This window comes from Falco cherrug, chromosome 8 (genome assembly GCF_023634085.1).
Source record: "Falco cherrug isolate bFalChe1 chromosome 8, bFalChe1.pri, whole genome shotgun sequence".
In the NCBI taxonomy this organism is placed as follows: Eukaryota; Metazoa; Chordata; class Aves; order Falconiformes; family Falconidae; genus Falco; species Falco cherrug.
This window is the reverse complement of record NC_073704.1, coordinates 30,659,066-30,676,038: the sequence shown is the minus strand read 5'-3', so window position 1 is coordinate 30,676,038 and position 16,973 is coordinate 30,659,066. Positions and strand designations below refer to the sequence as shown.

General features: G+C 43.9%; 1 protein-coding gene across 6 annotated transcripts in view; it reads right to left on the bottom strand.

Annotated features, from left to right (window-relative positions):
- The window catches only part of SLC15A2 (solute carrier family 15 member 2), a 77,307-nt gene that overhangs the window by 25,581 nt on the left and 34,753 nt on the right, over nt 1–16,973 (bottom strand). For all 6 annotated transcript variants that reach the window (XM_027804663.2, XM_027804671.2, XM_027804679.2 and 3 more), the window contains 10 exons: nt 16,446–16,478; nt 15,290–15,378; nt 13,198–13,279; nt 11,124–11,249; nt 10,215–10,379; nt 7,537–7,583; nt 5,736–5,846; nt 4,519–4,615; nt 1,915–2,061; nt 808–912 (listed from right to left, as the gene is read on the bottom strand). In XM_027804663.2, coding sequence (XP_027660464.1) covers nt 808–912; nt 1,915–2,061; nt 4,519–4,615; nt 5,736–5,846; nt 7,537–7,583; nt 10,215–10,379; nt 11,124–11,249; nt 13,198–13,279; nt 15,290–15,378; nt 16,446–16,478 — 1,002 coding nt within the window. The remainder of the gene's footprint in view (nt 1–807; nt 913–1,914; nt 2,062–4,518; nt 4,616–5,735; nt 5,847–7,536; nt 7,584–10,214; nt 10,380–11,123; nt 11,250–13,197; nt 13,280–15,289; nt 15,379–16,445; nt 16,479–16,973) is intronic.

Sequence of the window (16,973 nt, the reverse complement as noted above, 5' to 3'; positions counted from 1 at the left end):
TCAGTCCAGAAGCTATCTCTGCACTTCCAAGTGCTTTTTAAAGAACTGGGTGAAAATTACTTTCTAGTTTCCAAAAAGTCTGACAAGATAGAAACTTTTTCATCTTGTTTTCTGGTAAACACATGTACACATAATGTAATTATGAATATGCAATATACCTTGAAACAAACTAGTTGGATTGGGCTAGTTTCATTAAAACATTTCTTACAAGTCGGTCCTAACTAGAACATACCTGCCTGGGATTTTTGCCAACAAGATGTCTTTGGGAGAGCAAGAAACAAGCTCCAATTCACACCTTCATGGCATCATCCCAGAAGCCTGATAGTTTGAAATTAAAACAACCTCTCAATGCAAGCCTGACATCTCAGGGATACCACAGGCAGCTGGCTCTGAAGGAGTCCCAAGCTAGACACTTGGGGAGGCTGACTGCCCACTGGGCTAACTGGATGAAGGCGAGCTGCTTTTGGTAAGCAACTGCAACGTCTACAACACGTAGCTGGCACAGTGTCCAGGCTCCAGGCACAAATACAGCCTGCTTGCTTAGAGCTGAGCTCCAGCAACGTTATCACAGCGTAGGTCGCTATTATTTACTGCCTCTGGGAGGCTTAGGGGGCCATTGCTCCAGGGGGCAGCCCTGCTGAGGGCAACGCACAGCCCTGGCTGGGAGGCAGCTCGGTGCAGGCTGCCATCACTCTGCTCCAGGAGCTTGGGGCTGTGCAGAGAAGCTGTTCCTCCAAGACACGGAGAGCCAGAAGCATCAGAAACCTGTTTTAAAGCATTACCTCTATTTTAAGAGCCAATCCATACCTGTGCCATTGGTGCAGCCTGGGCAACAATGAGTACAAGGGTATTCCCAACGGCCACTGTGAGCAGCCAGCCTGCCTGCAGCACCGACTTCATGCTGGCCGGAGACTGAAAAGAGGAGAAGGACCTGATCAGTGGATATCATGCTGTGCCCTTCTGCCCTGTTCACCCTGTGATGTCCTGCCCAGTGTCCAGCCTAGAAGGAAATGGTGGAATTTCCTCTGTGCAGTGGTTAATCTCAACAGCTGCACACAACGAGCTTTCAAAACGTGCCCTCCTGGAGGACACTGAAGAAGGAGGAGATGCTGTTATTGAGCTGGATCCTGATCATCTCCAACCTGTGTCATCTGAAATCATACTATCAGGAAGTCCAGAGAACCACACAACAAGCCCTGCAGCTTGGAGTCTGGTGCCATGTGGCTATACACCTTTGGAAAAGAGACTGGATCTTGGTGTTAAACTTCCTGCTGATGACAAATTTTCCACATCCCATTACAGATCGTCCCACTGTGTTAATCGCCCTCATGAATAAACATCTGCACTTTACTCCAAGAATAAATCTGAGTCACTTCAGCTTTTGGATCTTGTAATGTCTCAGTTCATTCTTATCATAAACCTTGTCCCCAGACAACAATCAAATCATCCTTCACACACTTGTTACCCCTTGCTTCCTTGCTACAGACTCAAGTAGGCTTAGACCCCTTCAATCTCTCAGTTTAATGCGGGTTCCAATCCTTCCTGCCACCCTGTAGTCCCTGAGATATTTGCCTTTTTATCACTGGAAAATATGTACCACAAAGTATTCCACTGGGAGAAAAACCTGATATTACAGTATTCAGAGCTTTCACATTAAAACGAACTTCTATCCAGTTCTGTTCTCAGCTTTACCAGAAAAGGACTTTCCTGAGTATAATCGAGAACAGGTATCCTCAAAGCATGAATTAATTTATCTTGAGGGTACCCAGCAAGTTGTGTTATAATCCCATTTTTAGCTGAAGCACAGATAACATTGTCAGTAAGTATCATGCCAAAGGACATATTAAAGTCAGTGGCAGCTGCATGAATAAATCCTGAAGTCTAATTGTAAGCCCCTTATCTTAAGTGATGTACCTGAGAATAGGAGAAGGCCAGACCTGTAATGGAGAACATCACCTCCCCAGCAGATATTAATAAGTACTGTGGTAACTGCCAAGCCATATGGACGTTGTTGGCTTTGATATCTTCTGACTTCCATATCTTAACAGCACCTCCAGAAACCTAGCATGAAAATAAAGGCACAGTAATTAGCTGCTGAAAGATCAGATCCTTCTTAGCCTGAACAACAACAGTGAATTTACCAAAACAAAGTTTAAGCAAAGGTGGAAGCAAAGCTCTGCCCTGGAAGCAAAACTATGAGACTGACCCCAGCCGTGTCCAAGCCCATTGGGAGTGGGTGAACTCCTACTGCACAGGGCAGAGGTGGCAGGATGGAAGCGTTCCAGCTCATTCATGTTCCACAAGAGTTGCCTGAGTTACTGCCAACCAACAAGTTGCCTTCTGTAGCAGGGCTGGGAAAAGCCTGTGTGGTACTTGTGCAGAGCCTGTGACCTGCTGCTGTCCCCAAGGCCAGAAGAGGACAAGACAATAAATGTTCATTACATCCATGTGGTCACTGCTCCCATTTCATCAGCACTATACAACTCCCCTCCAATAACAGTGACACCCCAATCAAATCCAGTTCAGGAATACCAAGAGTAGCAGAGACTGCCCCTTATCAGATGTATTCAGATAGTTAGGGTAGCTGTGTTCCTAACTCTTTTTGTTTGCTTTCCCAGATGTAATTAACACTGCCTGTGGTGCACAGAGGCTCAGCAGAGACAGAGATTTGACTAGTAGCCAGGAAAACACTAGGCTGAAATTACTTCAGGCAGAACATCCCATGTTTAAGGTGAGTACTTGGAAAAATACAAGGGATGTTTACGAGATGTACTTAATCACCATGCAGGGAGGCAAATCAAAAGACCGTATTTTAGCAGGCTAAAAGGGGTGAGAGGAGAGCTGTGCATTGCTCTTTAGCCCATAAAGAAATGTCACAAGCACCATACTATAACTGCACACTGAGGAAGGCTGGGTAGAAGGCAGTATTCCCCATGATTTAAGTATCACAGTTCAGCCACATTAGCAGACTAATATATTGCATCCTTGGTTCCTCTATATAGCACTCCTGGCAGAGGAGCAGGGCTTAGTACAAATCACTGCAATAATTAAAAATTATCTTGGCCTGGAGCAAATTAACTCTCTACAGAAGGAGGAAACCCCAGACAGAGATATGGAAAAAGAGGGTCAAAAAAATTAAAGGACTAGCACAGTGTCCAGAAGGGCTGAGGCCACAGGGTCACCCCTGAGTATCCATGGCTACAGCAGGGACTTCTGTAGATGGGAACATGAACTGGAATCCTTGCCCACAGTGACATGGGACACACCTACCTCAACTGGCCCTGACTCAGTTGCATTACTAGAGGCTCTGGGGAAATATTCTTTGTGTAATATTCTTCATGCAACTTCTCTACTTGGTTTCTCATCTGGTGAAAGAGGCTTGCAGCCCTGGAGGAAGGGTCTGGCCAACATCTCTTCAAATGTGTATGTGTTTTATGTACACAAATCTCTGCGCTACACAGATGGTAGCATCTGCCTGCTCCCTCCAGGACTGTGCATCCCACACTCCAGCTACTGGAGTTTAAAAAAAATGCAGGTGCTTTGCAGCTATATTTTTTCCCCTACATATTTGGACTCTGAAGAACAGCTCCCATTAATTGCGCAACAGGGAGATGTTACTGCCAGGGAGTAGCTGACAGCACTTAGCTCTGCTCATCACAACACAGTAGTCAAAGTCTCAGAGGGCAGCTTAGCAGTGTGTCCTGTCAGACCTGGTTTGTCTGTGTGCCTGTGCAGTGGAAAGGTTAAAGTGGGAACTAAGCTGATCACATTCATCTCTGTGGCTCCTGCCAGCTGGACCAGGGTTGGAGCAGCATGCCTAAGAGGCTGGCAGGCAGGGAAAGGAATCCACCCCTTCTGCAGTGCTCACGCCCCATCAGGGCTAGGTTGCTCAGAAAACCATGCCTTGACTTTACCCTAGGTTCCAAACGAGCTATACAGACAGTGAGAGGAGGAAAAACAGATGCACAATCTCACTATCCTCCTCCTTCCACACTTTGTCCCTCTTACCCCATGCATATTCCACAAGTCTTGGAAGATTAGCCTTTAGGGCATTTAAGTTGAATGTGTGAGGATACAGCAGACTGTTTCTGCAGAGTTTTTCAGGTGTGAAGTACTGCCAGGTACAATATTTTAAAGACTACAAGCAGAGTCAGCTCTTGACAGACTGTAATAGCTCTTTGCAGTACACTGGGTCAAAATTAACCAAACAAGGATGGCATGAGACCAGCACAACCTACAGATCACATGATTTGCCATGGAGGATTTCCATCAAGGAAAATATCTTACTACTTTAACCCATGAGATCCGCCAAGATCCCAGTGTAAGGTGGAATTAGTACCCACCTACCTTGCTTACATAGGTGCCAAAACTAGCCCTTGTGTAATGGACTGCCTTCAGAAGGCTACTGGCCAGGTCTCACAGGGTGGAGAAAGCAAGTGAGAGTCACCAACATTAAGAACAAAAGCACTGCCAGAGGCTAGAACAGAAGGAGATTGTTACCATCACAGGGACACTTACATTAGTTATCACAATGGTGTACGATGCGCCGAAGTCAAGCAGCCCTAGCTCCAGGGTGAACTCTCCTGTTTCAGTTATGCATTTTCCATTATTATATCTAGATAAAAGGATGAAGTACAGTATTTCCCAGTTAGCCCCAGAGACAATGAGCACAGAGCAGAGCTATCAGACATGCCCCTACAACACAGCAAGGAGGATGTATGGTGTAAAGCTGCAGCGATATTTAGTCAGATGATCGCTACAGTTCTTGCCACCTTTTCCTTCCAGAAACACTCAGGTGCTGGCTGAAGTTCACCTAATGACCTATCCTAGATTATTGCTAACTTTTTAAAATGGTTTCTGCTTCTTTGTAGCACTGATCACCTTGCCGCTCCCACCACCCACCACCCCCCGCCACCCCAGGTTTGTTTTCCTCTCAAACTTTTCTCTATTCCTTCAGGAACTGTGGGCCAGACAGGTTAGCCAGGCTCAAGCAACCTTCAGAAAATCAGAGATATGCATCCACAAGCCACTTTGTTTCTTTTCAATAGAGCAAATTAGCCTTCATATTTATTCCTCTGATTTTGGATGTGAGAGATGGCACAGAGGCTCAAAAGCATTGCCACAATGGCTGCTGCATCCTACTAAATTGCAGCAATAAATATTTTGGATGGAGCTGATGCAGAGAAAAGCCATGAAGCTTGTTTTGAAACATTGCAAATGCCAGAAATACCCTACAAGAGCCAACTCCAATGCTGCCAAACCAAGGCCATATGGAGCCCCTGTCTAACAAGCCCAGCCTGCAAAGCCATGTAACGTTACTTGCTGTTACCAGCCCATGTACCAACACTTTGTAGCGTGGAATATGAATTGGCCTTTCCCTGAGAGCACCCTAATGCTAAGAGCTCGGGCCTGAGAGAATATCCAAATAGAGCAGGCATCAAACGGCAGAGGGGACTTCATGCCCCACCTTACTTTGCTGACAGATGCACAGGAATGGCCAGTCTCTTCCCTCCAGGCCCCCACATAATGTGAAGAAAAGCTTCTGCTCACACGCAAGTGGCCCGGAGCACCTGCTCTGTGCACAGCTATTAATTCTGCTTTTTTACAAACATCTGCCCACACAAGCAAATGCCAAAGCAATAGCAATGAAGGTTTTGCTATTTGCCTGAGAAAAGCCCCACTATATCCAAGGAAAGGCCTCAGCAAGGACCTTCAGCACAGCAAGGGAAACTTACCTGTCCCTCTCTAGCAGCGAGTACTCGGAAGCACTGTAGTTTTTCTGAACAGCAATAAACCATTTGCTGTCAATGGTGAGGTTGACATCTTGGCTCAAACCATTAATGAATCTGCAAAGAAAGCATATTTCATTGAGTTGTCAGACAGGGCAGGAAAAGCATAGTAACAGACACTTCAGAAGTGCACGCTCTCCCAAAGCATTCTGTAACTCCATGAGGTTATGACAGCCTCTCCAGTAAGTTAAAATATTAATCTGATTTGCTGCCCAGTTTTTCAACATAAGATTAGCTTTCCCTGCTGTGTAATTTTACCCTCTTAATCTCTCTCCTGTCAAAAGTGACCCTCACTTGTTGTGGGTTAGGACTTCCAGGCAAGCTCTTCTCGGAGACCTTCAAAGATTAAAGTGAGTCCATAGGAGGGCCATGAAGGTGATCAGAGGGCTGGAGCACACCTCTCTACGTAGAGAGAAAGGACAGAGCCCCAGCCCACTCCACAGAACTATGAAGTTGTGTTCCCTGAATAGCATGGGCACCATACTGGCATACTTTCCACAGACCTTCTACCAGTGGGAAAGAGTTTTCTAGCAAAATAAGATATTTTCATAAACCCCAAATCTTTCATGTGGATGTTCAAGTTTGGGGTTTTTTCTCCTCAGTGTTTATGCACTTTTTTATACACAAAAGACAGTTTCCCTTTGACAACACAAAAATTATTAGCAAAACCAAATACTTTTCATTTGATCTGACTTTCTTTTAAAATATGTTCTTAATAGGGGAGTTAAAACCCTGAAGACAGTCAAGTGCTTAACAGAAGTAACTTTTTAATGGGAAAAGTTTCTTCCTAGTGAAACCTCTTCACAAGTCATTGAAGGGAAAGTTTTGGGATTTTGTCAAAAACATTCATAGGAAAATATAAAACATTCCTGACTGAAGGTATTAAGTCTCCAAGGTGGTATTTAGTCAGTAGAAGTCTTCATAAGCACGCGGATACGAAGAGCTACTGCTCTCCTGCTCTGTCAACACAGGCTTTCAGATAAGGGAGTTGGACATTGTTTTATACTATCCAAAGTTTTTGAGGGTTTTTTGGTTGGTTGGTCAGAGGTGTTTGTTGTTGGTTTTCTTAATTGCAGCTTGTTCAAGACATGCTGGCATCCTCTTTTTTTTTTTTTTTTTTCAAATCTGCTTCTTCTGCATCTCAGCAGCCTTGCATAGGCCTGCTGAAGTGGTAACCGCAGAGGTAACTGTGACCTCAGTGAGGTGGCATCTCAGCACAGACCACAGGATTGTTCATGTACTAACTCAAATTAGGAAAGTAGACTAGCTGCTTAAGCAGAGCCCAATGCTCAATTGAATTGTTTTCAAGGATGTAAAATTGTTGCTGTATCCAATTTAGCAGGCATTCGTGCATAAGGCCAACTGAGATAGAAGAATGTCATGGGTTGGCCAGTTTGCAGAGAACAAATGGCAACAGTTCCTTTCCAGATTGCTTCTTCCCTTACTTTCCCAAAGAGGTGGGACACAGATGAATTTACCATTCTTCAAGGGAGGAGATCTTTTATGTTGCCTTCTCAGCCCAGACTATCCTAGGCAGTAAGCAGCAATAATGCTCGGCTCGGCATGGCAAGTGTGGGAGGTGACATGCTGTCAAGCCTCCGCAGCTGACACCCAAGTCTTGCATGAAAAGTGTGGACTAGATTCCAACCTGAGAACATCTGGGTTTTGTTACGCACAGTTTGCATTAGACAAAAGCAGCTTCCCTCACCCCACCACCTCCAAATCCCGAAAAAAAAGCCATTCCTACCTAACAGCTGCCAAGCCATTTTCTGGCTTTGCTTCCAAGTCTGTAATCTGAAAACAAGAAGAAGAAAAAAAAAAAGTCAAACATATTTGTTGATGCTGCCTTTTAACAAAGTGTAGCAGAAAATGCTAGTGTCTGTGAAGTTGCACATGTTGCAAAGCCCATGGGAATCAACTGGACTCTCACACAAGCTTTACATCAGGCCACAGAGGTGAAGTCCTGGTACAATGAAGCCAATGACAAAATTTCATCTCCATCAAGGGCTTAAGATGAGATCATATCTTTTTTCCCCCCTCATCTCCCACATAACAAAGACTACAGAGTTTCAGCCAGTCACCCTTCTACTGAGGCACACAACACCCTCCAAAAAAGTATTTCTCTTGATCTGAAGATAGCAAGACAGTATTATGCGTGTTAGCCTCTTTCAGTCATTTACAATTAAACAGAGTGCCTTATTCCTACAAAACCTGCAACTGCCTAACTTCCAGACCTTGATTCTTGGCATATTCATAGACTTCACAGAAGCATAAAGCCAAGAGGAACAACTAGGTTACTCTTCTGATAATCATGCATCACTCATTTCCCCTGACCCTCAACGCTTCAGAGATTAAACTGTTGCATGGTGCAGGCAGAGAGCACAAGAGACTAAGATGACCAAGATGAACTGAGCTTGCTTGTGCCCACAGTCTCTGCAGACACATTCCTGAAACAGCCACCTGGTTGGGCACACTGGAGAGTGAGAGTACCTCTCCTGGAAAGCACAACTAGAGCATCAGCTCAATAGTTAACATGATCTGCATTCATTCAAGGATAATCTATTTGGTGCACAATGCTGAAAAAAAGGACAGTAAAGGCAGCCCTGCTCTGAAGACTGTATGTCACACAAAAAGAATACAGAGCAAAGTTCTTGGCTGGTAGAAATCTACAGTTGTGCCATGTCCACTCAAGCTGGCAGGACAATTTCATTTTGCACTGCCTGCAGAGGGAACCTAGGCAAGCCAAAAGAGACTGAATCTACCTTCAGAAACTGGCTTTCTCATAAAATTTTCTAGCCCTTTCTCCACATTTTCTTCCTGATGTTAAGCCCTGAGCTTCTGATATCAAGGATCCAGAATTTCAGTATATCTATTAAATGTCTATTGTACTTCAGTGTGATATGCTGACCCACAGATAAGGTATGCACTAAATAATGAATAGCCACCGTGAGTAATAAATGTCAGAGCAATAAATAATAATCATCATTTTTTTCCATGGGAAACACATGGGGATTAATACTAGTTTGTTGCAGACAGGCCAGCCAAATTATTACTTGTTTTCATCAATGATCCCCAGAGCTCTCAAATTAATTTCCTGCCTACTCAACAGCCCATAAAGGAGAAGAAACCAATTCCAGATTGGATCCTTCCAGGAAAGCGCTCCCACCTGAGTGAGGGGGCCAAACCCAGCAGTGAGGGAGGCTGGCGTGGGCAAGCCCTACAACACAGTAGTGAGCTGGCATTACATTCTTTGTGTTGCAATGCTGAAAAAGTGACTATCATTTACCACGCTATCTTCAGCATCTCCCTTCTCTACAGCTAAGAATGACAGGTCAATAGCATCACACAACAGCATGGCTGTTCCCCAGCACATGGGAGCCTGTGCCAGGATGAATGTTCATTTAAGCACAGGCTAGATAGCTAGGGCAACACAGAGATGTATTGAAGCTCAGAGATTGCTCTGCTCCGGCCCGTCACAAGCTTTCATTTCTTAAGGACTGCATGAAAATCACTCTAAGAGTATTCATTTCTTAAGGTAACAGCACACAGCTATCAGGGTCATAGGGAAACTTAACAATATTGTGTGATACTAAGACCCAGACTCTAAACCACAAAGCAGCAAAAAACCCCAATTTTAGGAAAAAAATTCTTCACAACAGGTATGTGATTTCTACTATACAGTACTGAACGCTTTGTGTGGCAATCCTGCAAGGTAGGATGCTGAGGAACTGCAAAGAAAATGGATATTTTAGCATAAGGACAGATTCTGATGGCATTTACTCACCTGTCTCAATATGCAATAACATCATTTATTCCAAGAGAGCTTCTCAGGATACAGCTACATGTAAAAGATATCGGAATCTGGCCCTATACATCCCATACGCATCTCTCTGATTGTTGCAGCAATACACAGAAGACCAAAGGCAGCCAGCTCTGCTGCAGAGCCTGAAATGAGTGTATTTATTCTATTCAGCAAAACAAATGGGCCTTCTGTGCATCTTCACTAAACACTTGCAATAACTAAACCCAGATCCATTCCTCTGATGCTTTTATTCCATGCCCAGCCCTAGAGCCTCTTTAACATCTTTGCTTTATAGAACCATCTTTGGGGGGAAATCTCTGGCTCTCTGTTTCCTCAGCTTTCTCAAGCTCTGCTGCCTAGCAGGCATGACTTTGCTGTCCCACTGCAGCATTCGCTGGATTAAAGTGTGCCCAGAAACTCTCAGATGCCATAACGCCTCTATTAATCAACCAGCAGAAATGTGTACAGATCCAGTGCCGCCAGCTAAGAAGTCAGGTTTAGAGCATCTGAGAGCAATCAGACAGACATTGCAACTGAGCAAATGAATTAATGAGCCTATTACCCCATTGTATCATCACAGTCATTGAATTAATACTGTATTTACAATTCACTCCCACACTCACCAAGCGGCTTGATAGGCTTCCTTCTGCCTCAAAAACAATTAAGCTGTATACTGATTTTTCCTTCACAGTGTAGTTAAAAGCAAGAGACAATCCTTGATGTTGCAGGGTGAAGCGAAGACTCTGTTGCTCTCCATTCAATATTAATTTTGAGTACTCAGCTGGTTTCTATGGAAAAAACAAACTTTGTTACGCTTTCTTCAGATGAGAAAGTATCTGGCTTTTCCCAGAAAGTGCAACCCTATCTTCTCTTCAAGGGAGCCTGTAAAAAGAGGTCAGAGCTTTCTTCTACAGCTGAAGCCAGAGCGTGGAGTACCTTCCCTTGCTGGATGCAACCCAAAGGTCCGGGAACACCCTCTGCCCACACAGATACCTTTCCCCATAGCCCTGCTCTGCCCCGAAGGGACCACATCTAAAACACAGCAGGCTGCTGGTGGCCAATGGGCTGATGGGCCGAGTCCCAGATTAGCCTGACCTGTAAAATAATCTGGAAGCTGAAACAGGAAACAGCCCAGTGCCCATACCCACTTAACTGCTTTCCCATTTCTTTCTTTCTTTGCAGAATCTGCCATCCAGATCTCAGCAGCAATGCCTGGTCTGAGAATTCAGAGAGGCAAGTTGAATGTCTCTACATGCTTATCTCAGTATAGTTATCCTTTATTCCTAATTATAAGTTTATTTTAGTTAGCCATTTCCTCCTCTCCCATGGAAACGTGTCTCCAAACTTTCCATTTCTGTCCCATCAATGGAGATAATATGCTCCATTTTTAAAGCTATTCCCGTGCATTTCTAAGGCAGTGGGGGTGAACAAGCTTTAGCATCTGTGGGCCTTATTAGAAAATGCCTGAAAAAAGCCCACCCTTTCTTCAACAGGGCGCAAGTCAGGCTTTCTAGCCCTACATATATGCTTACCTGAAAAGCCTCCACAGGCTGCTGAAATAGGTCCCGGTCTTGGATTATCACTTGAACAGGGTTCTTTGCCAAATTCAAGACCCGAATTAAACTTTCTTCTGGGACAAGCCGAGGCATATCGGTTTCCTAATTAAAGCAAAAGGCTTTAAGTGCCATCTATATGCTTTATTAGCACTTTAATATGTCTTCATTTTTAGCCATAATAGTCCTCCTCTCTGTAATGACACTTTTTCATCAAAAGTTGCACTGAGAGAAAACTGAACATAAATCTTACTTAGGGAGGTTTCCTCACAGTAGCTTGATAGCCAACCTATCATTCCTCCCAAAAACTGTTCTTCACACTGCTAAGCGTACAGGCTACACAACTGCTGGGTAGGTAGGAAAATGTCACTGGTTTCGTTATACAGCTCCCTAGTGCCTGGATTTAACAAACTGCCATATCAGAATGGAAAATATTGTGCTTAGTTTTCAAAAGCAGTGACCAGAATAATTATTTCCCACTGCAGCCAGTGACTGGGAGAGAATTAGGCCAGAAGCTAAGCAGTTTTGAAAATCCCAGCCCAGCTCCATGTCTGTAATCAGTGCTTGTGCATCACTTGACACCATGCTATCTAACAGCCAACTGTATAGATCTTATTCCCTGTTTTTCTGAGAAAGGGAAGATGATGCCTCTGGCACAGAGGTATCTCTTTCTGTCAGGAAAGATTTCCTAAAAAGAATACATCAATCAGCGTCAGCCTTGTACTACCTGCAGATCTAAAATGAAGTTTTTTTAATTCTTTTTTTTTATCACTCTATTTTCAAGTAGCTGCCAGAAATACTTCAAAGCTATTAATTTTTTTCTATCTCATCCTATAATGTGGGTATTGCAGGCAGTTTGAACCTAACTCAGTGGGGAGGCACACTGTCAGAGAAGATAGGGCAACACTGATTTCCCTGTACCCATACGCTGCTCTGGACCAACAGGCCTGTTAATGTTATCCAGCAAATTCCATTACTGTGGCTTTTGGTCTGCATGACCCACAGGGGGCCATCCCATCCACCTCTTTCCTAGAGATTTTAGTGGCCTTCAGGGAAAAATTTCACTGCACAGGTAGGGGAGGAACCTCTATCTAACTCACCTTGCCTCTGCCCAGAGGAGTCACCACAGCCAGAGCAGACCTTCAGCGCTCAGCCAGAGCTGCTGGTGATGGCAATGACAGCGTTTCTTTGCTCACGTACAGAGATCATAAAGAAGACCTGAACCCACAAAGTCTCATTTCAGTGAGAGACTTGTCAGTGGATTCACCTGAGGAACTAGCAGATGTTAATTCAGGGCTGTGCGCCAGCCACTCTAACAGAACGTTTTAAGCATACATAGAAGCTTTAAAAATTAATCCTGCAGTAACTTTTGTGAGACAAAGGTCAGCCAAAGTCTGCACAAGGCTGGTCACAGGCCAGAAACATGGTACAAGTCTACAGGGGCTAACATGGAGTTTACAAGAGATTTGCTGCCACCCTGTCTGGGAATGCTTTGCAGTCTCTGATGCCTGTGACTATGGAAGTGACTGCATTCACCTGCCTCACTGGATAAAAAATTTGGCTTGTAAAAAAACACATCCTCACCCTAAAATAGGAAAGTAATTAATTTTTTTAAAGAAAACACCCAAACACACCAAACCCAAAACAAAGCAAACAGCAGATACACGTTCGAAAAATAACCCTCAAACAGTAAAATATAAGCAAGCTACAGCAAGAAACAGGAGAGAGAACAGACTACCTTTTGGGAATTAATCACTAGTGTTAACTAGATGTCTGTCAAGCACTTTGATGATGGAAATCTAGAATATAGACCAATACAGATGACCGGCACAGCAAAACTGCAAAGACTAGAGAGAAAGAGACAGAGAGAAAGAGGGGGGAGAGTGGACAAAGTAAGAATTACCATTAGCAACTGGATCAGTATGCTTAATTTTAAAGAACATATTACAAACTATGATCAAGGAACGAGGTTAAAAGGATTATCTAACAGGCATCAATAAAAACTCCTGAGAGAAAGAAAGTATTTCTGAGGAATCCCTTGTGCTATACTCACATTTATTTTGATTTCTACAACAGCTGCAAGTCCAAACGCCATCCCTGCAAGGATCATACCTGTTGCCATTTTCCTAATAGGTCTATAGGGCAAATGAAAGAGGTGCCATTAAGAAAAAAAAAAAAAAAAAAAAGTAGTTTAAAATACAGAATACCACCCCTGAGAGCCAAGGATGTGCCAAAACCATGTAATAAACTGTCCAACAGGTGGCACTGGGGATGATATGCTGTTTAAATTGCCAATCATTTAACTTAAAACTATTCTATTATTCTGTACAAGGCCAGCACTGAGGCCAATTAAAACTGATATGGCATGAAAAAGCACTCTTTGCTTGCAAGTTTCATGTTATCTTGCTCCTAGCTCTTCTAATGGGAATAGCTCATGGCATTATGTTAACCTGTGATGTTGGAAGGAGCACTAGAAATTATATATCTTCAAGCCTCTTTTGGGAAAGGCAAAAGAAAAGTAGCATGCTTTTTAGCAGCAGGAATAAGGAGCAGAAAAATGTGTCATTTGTGTCATCAGTGTTTCTGACCATCTGTGGCATCATTCTGGGTTATTTCTCATGCCAATACATTTACATTTGTAGAGAATAAAGAGCTTGCTTCTGAGCTAGGAGCAAAACTAGTGCAACTCTACCAGAGTTACATGAATGAGATAATCTAATATAAAGCAGAATAAAATAGATCCAGAACAGCAGGTCCAAACTGAGTACTAAGCTGTTGAGATTTGACCTGGTTCTAGATTCAGTGGTTTTCACTTTGTAATGGTCTGGATTCACTTTCCAGATTGACTGGGCTGTGGGAAATCCAGGTTAGGAACCCAAAGCCGAGTCTCGGTTGCATGCCCTGGGATAAAAAAAAAAAAATATTTACTGCTTGTATCTCGTAATAAAAAATGGGTTTGATCTTTAATGTTAAATTGACATTTCGCAGCACAAACTTTTGCAGCCACACAGGCTAACACCCTGCAAGCTACAGTGTTTCCAGAGCCACTTCTACAGCTAAACTGGCCTGCTAGCATCCCACTTCCAGGGGACAGAAACAGCACGGCACTCAGTCCTGATGGGTGCAAGTGTTTGAGCTGAGAGGTAAAATAGTCTGCGAATGGATCATAAGGCAGGAAGTTTTCTGTCGAGTCCAGGCTCAGTCCAGGGCAAGGGCTCAAAATGAGGCAGCATGGAAAAATACAGCTTCTGATGTGTGTCCTCCAAAGGGTACCATCGCAGGGCTGGACAATGTCTTTGCTATGTCTTTAGGTGCAAGTAATTCAGCATGATGGGAAAGGATCGGCAGGTTGAAGGGATAGGCTTCTGAGGCTTCTTCCACCTTCCATCCCTATTTTACATGGTTTTGTCTATACAGCACTTCAGTTTGGATTAGGAACATGCTTTTTAAGCCAATCTCCCACTCATCGCCCCTTCCCATGCTGTTGTGCTGTTGTTCATGCGAGAAGCGGTGCTGGAGCATGGAAACTTCTTTCTTTTCAGCTGAAGCTACACTGGCAGAGGCACTGCATGAATGCACATAACACACTCCCACTGCTAAAGGGCATCAGTCCATAGAGGCAGACTACAGATACTCTGAAGTAAAATCTCCCAAAATGCATGAAGTGAGTCTCAGAACCAACCTGGAGGTCTACTCACATTACACTGTACTTCTTACTAACATAGTCTAGGGATAATATGCTTGGCCCTTACGGGAATTCCCTTATGTACTCACTGGTCCAGATCCTGGTGTGGAATCTTGCTTTCACAACACCACATGGGACTGTGAATTTGGGCCCATAGGGACCTTTCAGGGAGGGAATTATTTAGGGATGATATAGGAGATAAGGTGAAAAACACGTTGATCAAATTTGTAGAAGGACTGTTAATATCTGGGGAATAATTTCAGGGAAAATCTGTACAGAGCAGAATCACTGAATTTTTCCCCTTGGAATTTCCAGGGCCTATGGAAGAGGGTGATGCTGCCTCTTGGGGCTGAAGTAGAGGGTGAATGGAAAATTGCGTTTCTCCTCTTTAAAAGCTCTTCTGCATACTTGCTGCAAAACAAAAAGCACTGAGCTATCTGCATCGTCCCCAAGTACTTACGTGAAATTAAATTTGCACATGTTTATCAGGGGGTAGAGCCCAAGGTCAAAAATTGGGATGAAGACAAGAATAAGAAGTGGATTTAAGAACTGCAATACAAAAGAATGGGAGTTTAGTGACTAGAAAGCAACTTTCAGTAATTAAACTCATAAAGCACTGTCCTCCAGAAATAATTCCATTACAGAAAGGACATGAACAAACACTTAAAAACCTCCTTTTTAAAATATAATCATAGTTTGCACTTTGACAGTTTCTGCTATTTAGTTTTCACAGGCACGAATGCATTTTGTTCATATCCTCCCCTCCAAGAGGTAAGCAAGCATCACTGGCCCAGTTTCCTGAAGAGAGAACCGAAACATGTTTTTAAAGAGTACAAAACCCACTGACAATAGAGGCAGGTGACCTTCAGTGCTGTGGTGGGACCTTACACCAAGTCAGCAATAGCGGAAACATCTCGGGACTTCAGCAAAATCCCAGAGGAACCAGCAATATTCTATGAGACTGGCAATTTCTCACACTTCCACACATCTTTGTAATCCCCCAGGACCTAAATTTCTCCTGGGAGGGGCAGAGCTTGTCTGCCAGCTAGCAGTGGCAGAGCAAGAAAACAGAGAGTGACAGAGAACAAGCAGAGAGAAATGCTGTTTCAGTTTTGAATGAAGATTGCAGGCAACAGAACAGCTTTGATTTTCTCCAGAGCTGTTCAGCGTAAGAATTGTAATCAACTGTGACAACACGGCACCATCTTGGAGCTCTCACATTTTCATCTGCCCTGCAGAAATGAAGGAAGGAAATATATTTCAGGTACAATGCTCATCCCAGCGCAGGGGCATGTCAAAAGGAGACACAGCTTGTATCCTCCACACGCCAGGACCAGTTTAAGAACTGCTATGGTGACATGTCTCCCCACACCTCTGCACTACTCTGCGAGATTCAAACTCCATATTAGGACACCCTCGGGGTCTTCTGAACCCCAACACTAAGCTTGCAAAACAGCTAGTGAGCAATAAGGCAGAGCCCACCCCACAGCAGTCAGCAGGAGAACTGCTATTACTTTCAAAAGGAGGAGACAAAGGCCACTGGTTCCATGAGAAAAATAAAAGTGAGAGAAAAATACATTTCTAAGGGTTATTTCCTACCCTAGAGTATCTTTTACCTGCATTTGGTCAGGCTGAAGGACATATATCCCCTGAAACAAAAAGATATTCCAAGTGATTCATAGACACCATAATATAACAGTGCATACAGCAAATAAGCAGCTGGTCCAGTAGAGGCTTTAGCAGCAAAGGTGTTTTCCTTTGCTTTACGTTGGCTTTAGCAGCTGATATTGTGCTCTTGACACTTGGTATCTAAGGACACAGCATTTGATGAGAATCGTTTTGCAGAAGGAAGCTATGGGCAGTCCTTGATACACAACATTTGGGACACAGCCTATGACAGGTACTGAGACCCATCTCTCAGACTGGCTGAGCCATGAACTGGGTGACTGGGGAGGCATGGGAATGTTAGTGCCCAGGTTGGGATCTGAGCTTAGAGCTTCCTCCCTCCCTGCTTCTGTAATAGGAAAAGCCCAAATCCTACAAGCGAGTGCTTTCAAGATTCAGGACCCTCTGAGCTCTTTCAGCATTTCTCCCCAGCACCCCAAAGGATAACAAAAGACCGTCCATGAGCCAGTGGGCTGCAC